Here is an 8,713-nt window from a genome sequence, read left to right as displayed (position 1 = left end):
AAGGGGGAGGGGGGTGTCTTTGTGTGTGGAAGTGCACACCGCATCACATGAGAGAGTGTAAACCAACAGACAAAATGAGTGTGTACTTCCAGAGAGCTAAACATTGATCAGGTTGTGTGCTAAATAGGTCCCATCCCTATCAATTGTGTGGACTTTGCGAGTGAAGGAAGCAACAGCAGTGCTACTACAATGACACCTTCACCGACCTCATTGTTATGCTTGATACATTATTCACAGGTGGTGTATTACAGCAGGGCGATATGCCACGACCCCTGGGCCGTAGGTGCGAGGGCCCGCCAAGGCTGCTCGCAGCTTTAATTATTATTATTATTATTATTAATATTATTATTATTATTATTATTAATGAAAGTGCACACATTCCTGAAGGCCATTCATAAACACTTGGTTTCAACAGAATAATTTCAGACATTAAGATGTATATATTTTTTAGTTTTCCTTTACGAAAGCACATGCTAAGATTTATTCTAAGTGTTAAGGTCTGTGCTTCTGTCTGCGTTGCTCAACTTTCAAGCAAATGTCTCTATATTGCAATATACATACAGTACTCTTCTTGGCCTATTGACTAATAGCTGGGAATGTGACGAGATGAGAGTGTCTGTGTTTGTCACTCACTGACAGCTTATGCCAGCCCCAGGGCAAACACATTTGAAAGCCACCCAACGCCTCCCAATACATACAATGAAATGAGGACCCAATTCCCATTACCTCTCCCTGGGCCTGGGAAAAATGACCCGTTTGTCAACCCCCCTCCCCGTTGGCTACCCTGTTTGTCACTGCCAGCTCCTGACCAGGCATGTTGTAACACCTCAGTCAAGCGTGACTGTCTGAATGTCTCTGTCAAGACATGTGAGGCTGCTTTTGCCCTCTCTGGTTTCCTCGAAGGTCATCCGACACCCCCCTATACCATACCACAACAACCGGAGTGATGCTAGCCGCCAGGGACGCTGGCAGAGAGGGACAAAGGGGACAGTTGTCCTGGGCCCAGTGAAGGAGAGGGCCCAGAATTGTGTTCTCATTACATTGTATGTATTGGGTGGGGGGCCCTTTCAGGTGACTTTGTCCTGGGCCCGGCCGAAGCTGTCAGCGGCGCTGCTTGCCGCTGTTTACTTTTCTAAGAACTTCACTTTAGAACCGTGTTCCTCACACTTTCTTAAGACCATGGACCATTTTGTCCCAAAGTTTATATTTTAATGCACCACCTGTCAACTGAATTGATGGGTTTGCTCACTCTTGCAAGTATTAAATGTTGCGTATTCAGATGCAGATCATTTATTTATATGTTACAGTTAGTGTAGTGAAAGTTAAGATATGCCCATGTTCATATTTCTAGTAATGTTACAAATATAGTTCATGTTAGTGTCTTGGAGACTCTGACAACATTTGTAGAGCTCCCCTTGTGGACCACCAGAGCTCCCTGGACCACACTTTGAGAACCACTGATTTAGAATATGCAGAGACATGACTTACCAACAGGATATGTGTGTTTGAGTAAATGTAATCCAGTTATTCATGAGTGGTAGGAGTATTGTGAAGTAATTTGTTCATTCCATAGTTGAATTATATAAATATTATCACTACAATGCTATTTTTTTCAATAAATAAAAATTCAGTGTATGGATTACCATCAAGTTATTTTATAATTAATTAATTATTAAAAATATAGTATCAAAACCAAGCACATGGAATCAGTGAGTAGTACAGCTAAGTAAATGTAATGTAGACGTAAAGTAGATGTCACTCCCGTTCAGAAGAGCCCATTGCAAGGATTAAAACCCATTCCAAATTGAGTGTTTGTGATGCGTGATGGGCAACATAGCCTTTTCATGACCCCTCTCTCTGGCACATGTGCATCTGACATGGTGAAATGTGAAACTCTCACTCACGCATGCAGCACCAAACAGATCCAGTTTTACTGTGTTACAGTATATGTTTTTAGTGACAGCCACTGTTACGTTGTCCGCTTTTGGATGGTTGCCTCCACAATAACGCCACCAGGCTCCGCCATTGTTCCATTGCTCAATTCTCTGTTTGGCTTAGGCTCACAGGCATCTCTCCCTACCCCCTCTGCTCTGTCTCAAGCAGAATCTTTGGAATTCATCTTTTATTGAGAGGAAGCCCAATAGTTTTAGAATTCATACAATAGTATTCTTCCAACAGTGAAAACACAAGTAATTATTATTGTCAAGTCTATTTATTTACAAAACACTTGAAAAGAAACAACAGCTGTTGAAGCAGTGGCATGTTCCAAAAAGGTGGTTTATTTACTCTGAGTTAACTCTGAGTGGGTTGTATATTTCATAATAGAAGAGACTTGACAAACTTGAAGAAGACAAAACAAATCCACAGGTCTTTACTACAAGAGTTACCACTTGTAGAGTTAACATTAGTGGCCCTGCTATAATAATAATAATGATAATAATAATAATAATAAAAAAAAAAATAATAATAATAATAATAATAATAATAATAATACCAACAACAATGATAAAAAAATGTTGTACTTTACACTGTACAATAAGTGCTGTGTAAATGGTATGCACTATTTTTGGAATTCTTGCACACCTCCTTAGGCCAGGTGTGTAGGAGTGGAACCACTGGGTCACCAACGTTGAGACAAACAAAAGCTCCCGCACACCGTTCTCATTTGCAGAGTTTTACTTGCTACGTTTCGGTCTAATGACCTTCTTCGAGCAATTCAATTTTATGTAAAATCATGTAGCCTACTGGGAAAGAAATGATAAGAAAGGGAGCCTCCATATCATGCAAATGTGTTTGATGTGTGCTTTCCTGATGTCATACTTAATCTTTGGGATTATTTCCTTGAATGTGAATGACCCATTGCTTTGAAGAATGACACACTGCACAACCATTGTCTCTGACACGGGACTCCACAGCACACAAAACAAAATTGCATTTATGTGTCACCCTTGTAAGGCAGCCAAACTCGTGCACCAAGAAAGCAGCACGGCGGGACAGTACCATGCTCAGGATACCTCAGTCATGGGGGAGAGCGCCGGTTATTCACTCTCCCCATCAACCTGGCTGGTGGGTCAGGAATAGTGGTGTGCATTGGCTGTCCTCACGATTCGATTCGATTAAGATTCGGGAGGTAGCAATTTGATTCAATTCGATTCGTTTTGATTCGATTCTAGTCGATTCTATTCGATTTGATTCAATTCTACAATGCATTGCAATGCATGACATTTCTACTGAAAGCAAAGCAAATGTTTCATCAGTCATGACAAGTAGTCAGATACTGAGCAACAATTTATTTGCTGTTTTCTGTATCAGTCTTGCAGTTTTCAATGCTTTGAAGTGCATTTATTTAATTTAACATTTATTTGCTCCTGAAATATCCACGGAAGTAATTGAAACTTAAAACAATTGCTGCATCGATTCTGGAACTTGCCGCATTGAATTGGATTGTCCATGCCCCGCATTGCATTGCATCGCCGAATCGATTATTGTTGACGCCACTAGTCAGGAATGTGAATTCCTATTTTGAACGTTTTGAACGTATTATTCAACGTTCATAGCACCACTAAGAGGTGTTGCTTAAGAGGAATGTAGGCCTACAGGAGGCAAATCCAGAAAAACCAGAGAAGCCAGTGTGGCTGCAAATTCTTTCAAGAATTCTTTCTAACCCCTAATTTACCTGACCTTTCAAAGACAAAATGTTTCCCGGTAGAGTTTAGTGACATCATTGTCCAATTCTCTAGCCCCTCAAAGTCTATATGCAAAGTCTACATGTATATTTATATAACACACTTGGTTTGAACATGTGAAGCATCACCACTGAGACACCACACTACACAGATGTGACAAAATAATAATAATAATAATAATAATGAGAATAAAAAACATCTTTTCCCTTACATCTTCTGCTCCAACATCACACACGTTAAGTAAGAAATTAGTTTCAGACAAAAAAAATCAAAGGAACTGAGCAGTATGCACACTATACACTACACAGATTATCGCATTATAATGAAAGAAAAAAAACCACACACACACACACACACACACACACACACACACACACACACACACACACACACACACACACACACACACACACACACACACACACACACACACACACACACACATTTCCCTACACCTTCTTCCCCAACATTAACACATCATGTAAGAAACTGGCTTGAGATGCAGAGCAGAGGAATGGAGCGGTGTCCGAACACTCTATGTGTTAGGTGGTAGCTCAGTTGGTAGAGGAGCCGTTCGGCAACCCAAAGGTTGCAGGTTCAAGCCCCGCTCGGCCTGACTCCATTGTTGTGTCCTTGAGCAAGATACTAATGGATACAAGTTGCTCCTGGTGGCAGGGTGGTACCCTGTGTGGCAGCCACGGCCACCGGTGTGTGATTGTGAGTGTGAATGGGTGAATGTGAGGCAAACAATGTAAAGCGCTTTGAGTGCTCGAAGGAGTGGATAAGCGCTATATAAATGCAGTCCATTTACCATTTATGTGGAAGCTTGCCCTTGGAGCTCTATCATGTATGCTATAGACCACATAAATTATCGAAAAATAATAATAATAAAATAAAATAAAAAAAACGCTTTTCCCCTACATATTCTGTCCCCAACATTAACACATCATGTAAGAAACTGGCTTGAGATGCAGACCAGAGGAACGGAGCAGTGTCCAAACAGTCTATGTGGAAGCTTGCCCTTGGAGCTCCATTGGTCTGATGAGGGGTCGTAGCAATCGAAGGCATCTGAGTCCTCTATGGTGTCTTGGCTGTTGATGAAGCGCCCCCCGGTCACGTAGAGCTTGTTGTCTATCACCGTGGCCGAGTGGTGCATTCGCCTGTCCTTCAAGCTTGCGCATTTCACAAACTTGTTGTCTTTGGTGTCGTAAGCAATTGTTCTTCGAGTGTAGCCTGCCAAACGCCATTGAAAGAAAGTTTTAGGTTATTATGATTCGTTTTCGCTACCATTACGTGTACATATCTGACTCATAGGTTATTATATAGTCATACGTGCAGTAGATGTGTTAAGGAAAATTATAAAATGTTTAAGTACGGTATTGTATTATTCATTATATTACATTGATTGAAGCGATCAAAAGGAATAGCAAGAAAGCTTACCTCCAACAATATAGATCTTGTTGTCAATAACTGCAGCAGGGGCACACACGTTTTTCACCATCCTTGTGTCGATTTTACACCATAAATTCCTCACCATGTGGTACACCTATACGTTACCAAAACAAACACACACACACGCACATGCACATGCACACGCACACACACCCACACACAGACACGCACGCACACACACAGGTTACACATTTGTCTCTCGTATGAGGTCATATTGTCTGCCATGTTTGCCTTGCTTTGTTACATAAACTGGTACCCATTAGCAGTGACCTGATTATAGAATGTACCCATCGTAGAATGTACAGCCATCATTTTCATTGTTTTATCGCACCAGTAACACCAGAGAGACTGGATAAGTGATTCTCTTGCAATTTTTGAGTATTCTCTTACAAAGGCTGCATTCAGGTATCACTGCGTGGACTTTAGACATCAATTTGAGAATAGGCAGTGACAAAACAAAGAGATGTCCCTAAATTCAAATACACTTTGAAACATTTCATGAATTTTAACAAACATCTACAGTACAATTACTTTTAAATGTGTATACACATTTTTGGGACACTCTGCATGATATAAACATAAACTGCCTCAAGTGGTACCTGTGTACACACAGGACTAGCCTGGGATAAAATAAAAACTGGGCCGGGCATTTTTAAGCGAAGACCAGTCCCCCCGGCATTGAGAGGGGCAATGACGCATATGATCTATCTAATAGCAGCTATTTTATACTGCAACATCCAAAATGCTTTATTTAAATCTGAATGACTTGGAGACGCCTGTGTAGTAGCGTGAGGACAGACCCAGTCGAGGGGAGGTGGGCCATGTAAAAATCCACAACCGTCCACCGGGCGAATGCCTTGTATGCCCTATGGCCAATCCAGCCATGTACCTGTATCATGCGGACCGGATCCTGCTTGCTGTCCTCCCCTCCGAAGACGTATATCCTCTGGCCGTGGGCAGCCATAGCAGGGTGCAGCACGGGGCAGGGCATGGGCGCCATGGCCTCCCACTGGCTGAACATGGTGTTGAACCTCTCCACGGCGCCGGAGAGCTGCCTGTCGGCCGCCACCCCGCCCAGGACGAAGAGGAAGTGCAGGGAGGAGACGCTCTGGTGGGCATAGCGCGGCGCCAGCATGGGCTCCCCCGCCCGCCACTGGTTGGTCGTGAGGGACAGGGCGTAGACGGTGTCTGTCGGGGCGCCGGTGGCGTGTTGGCCGGCAGCGGACACCGCTACCCCCCCCAGTACGTATAGCAGGCCCTGCACGCAAGCGCAGGAGGCCCCGTACAGGCGCACGGGGACCTTGGCCAGCCGCCGCCACTGCTCGCTGGACGGGTCGTACAGCAGCGCTTCACGTGACGTCTGCCGGCTGTCCTTGCGGCCGCCCACCAGCACCAAGGCTTCGTGGCAGGCCTCTCTGCGCGGGGCGACCCACGCCTCTTCGATCTCGCTGCCCGGGCATGGCGTCGCCATGGCGTCCATGGAGAAGAGCAGGCGGCGCGCCGTCTCAATGAGCTCCGCGCAGGCCGGAGAGGCCCGCACCAGTGGCTCGCTGGCCACAAACTGGAAGAGGTAGGTGGGGTGGACGTGGCGGAAACGCAGCCTCCGGAAGAGCTCCTGGAGGGCGCTGCGGCGACCGGTCAGGTCGTGCTGGATCCAGGCCAGCATGGCCTCGAACGCCTGCTCCTCGCCGGCGCACAGCCGGTCGTCGCCCAGGACGTCTGCCAGCTCGGACGGGGACAGCGCGGAGAAGTCGTCGGAGGCGCGCAGGGCGGGGAAGCAGCGGGCTGCCACCTGGCAGGCCTGGCGCCGCAGGCTGCCGCAGCTCAGCGACTCAGCCAGCCGCATCATGCCCAGGCAGTTGTCGGCGGCCAGCTGCGTCTGCAGGAACGCCGAGCAGGCCTCGAACAGCCGGCCGTACTGCAGCATGGACGCCGCCTGCATCAGCGGTAGCACCAGCTCGGGCGTGATGCCGACGACCCCCGTGTAGACGTAGGCCACCAGGGCGGCCAGCGCCTCAGCCGAGACGCCCCCGAGCACCACCCGCGGCCGGCAGCTCTCCTGGAAGCTGCTGCAGAACATGGCGTGGAAGTAGAGGCTGCTGGACGCCAGGACGGCGCGATGGCAGGGCAGCTCCGTGCCCTCGGCACACAGCACCACGTCGGTGAGAAGCCCTTCCCTCCTGAGGAGATCCAGCTGTGACAGCAGACCACCAGAGACCAGCTCCTTGTCGTTGAAGTGGAGCACATCCGCCAATGGCTGTGGGTCCATTCTGGAAATGTAAAAGCAAAAAAAAACTTGCACACTTGTAGCCCTTTTTTTAAGATTAATATAAAAGTTGTTGGTTGTTTTTGTGTGTGTGTGTGTGGGGGGGGAGGGGTGGGGGCTTTCAGACTGTATTCAAACAGAACAGTTACAGACTGTGACAGGAAACGAGTGGGATAGAGAAGTTGGGGATGATTGGGAAATGACCTCAGACCCAATATCAAACCAGAGTCCTCGAACTTACAGCCTTTTTAAAGATTTTAATTGACATGTTTTTCGGTTCTCAATGACCTTCCTCTGGGCACATTCTGAACAATGGAAGAATCACGTAACAGAAACACACCATTTGCTTGTCTATTTTTAAAAGATAATTTGGTTTTCAAGAGCCTTCTGTGTTGTTATTGCAGACAGAGTTTGGAGACAGCATGGTGAATTTAATCCTGACCAGGTTAGGTGGAAGATTGCTATATTAATCAGTTCTTAGACCACATACAGATGGAACCAGCAAAAAAAAGGCATCAGGGCAGATTACTAACATACAGTATACCCGTAATACGTGTACTGACTCGATGCATTTTGAGAGGGTCTTACAATAATTCTACACGTTGCAATTCAAACGGATAACAGGATTGCAGTCCTTTTTGTAGGCCTATTATAAAGTGTTATAAAAATCAATTGTATTATATACTGTATGATTGACCAAGTAGGCCTCCGTCTTTCTCCATTCAATATTTTAACTACCGGTATCTTTACATTAGCAGATTCATACTCTGTTTAAGTTAAATTTTCAGTCCTGCACATTCGGACCATTTCTAGGTTGTTTTCTCCCTCAATGACCCTCAATTTCAAGATTAAAATACTTTTTTGCTAGTTTATATTTTTGCAGCACTACAATGAAGCCTTACCTTTTTCCAGGGCACATGTCGCTTCAAATGTTGTTCTCTTGTCTTCTTAGTGATACGTCAAACTTGATCCAAAATTATGGAAGTATGGAAAACAAAAGATCATTATCTATGTTTCTCTCTCATGCACAAGCATTTTCAGTCTGTCTGACTCTAAACCTCCATAGCAAACTGATGCAGTTTCGTCAGCTTGGCTGTTTACAGGGAGGGAGAAGTGTGTCTGATGGTGTTGTTGTTGTTGTGGCAGGGCCCTTCGCCCTCCACGAGGCCACTACATTCCAGCTCCAGGAATAGCTGCCTTCCTATCCAAGCAGGGCTGGACTGGGGGGGGTGGGGGGGTATTGGGTATAGGGCCTGGGCACTTTTGGATTAAAGCAACCCCCACACCTCCCACCCCATAATTAGCGCAG

At 45.6% G+C, this 8,713-nt stretch overlaps 1 protein-coding gene across 1 annotated transcript; it reads right to left on the bottom strand.

Annotated features, from left to right (window-relative positions):
• Positions 1 to 2,481: 2,481 nt before the first annotated feature.
• Positions 2,482 to 8,501, bottom strand: klhl38b (kelch-like family member 38b). The gene is made up of 4 exons (XM_063198091.1): positions 8,307 to 8,501; positions 6,028 to 7,408; positions 5,127 to 5,232; positions 2,482 to 4,919 (listed from the first exon to the last, which is right to left on the bottom strand). The coding sequence occupies exons 1-4, from the start codon at positions 8,321 to 8,323 to the stop codon at positions 4,633 to 4,635; spliced, it is 1,791 nt and encodes a 596-aa protein (XP_063054161.1). The 5' UTR covers positions 8,324 to 8,501; the 3' UTR covers positions 2,482 to 4,632.
• Positions 8,502 to 8,713: the final 212 nt, after the last annotated feature.

This window comes from Engraulis encrasicolus, chromosome 5 (genome assembly GCF_034702125.1).
Source record: "Engraulis encrasicolus isolate BLACKSEA-1 chromosome 5, IST_EnEncr_1.0, whole genome shotgun sequence".
In the NCBI taxonomy this organism is placed as follows: Eukaryota; Metazoa; Chordata; class Actinopteri; order Clupeiformes; family Engraulidae; genus Engraulis; species Engraulis encrasicolus.
This window is presented reverse-complemented; position numbering and strand designations above follow the sequence as displayed.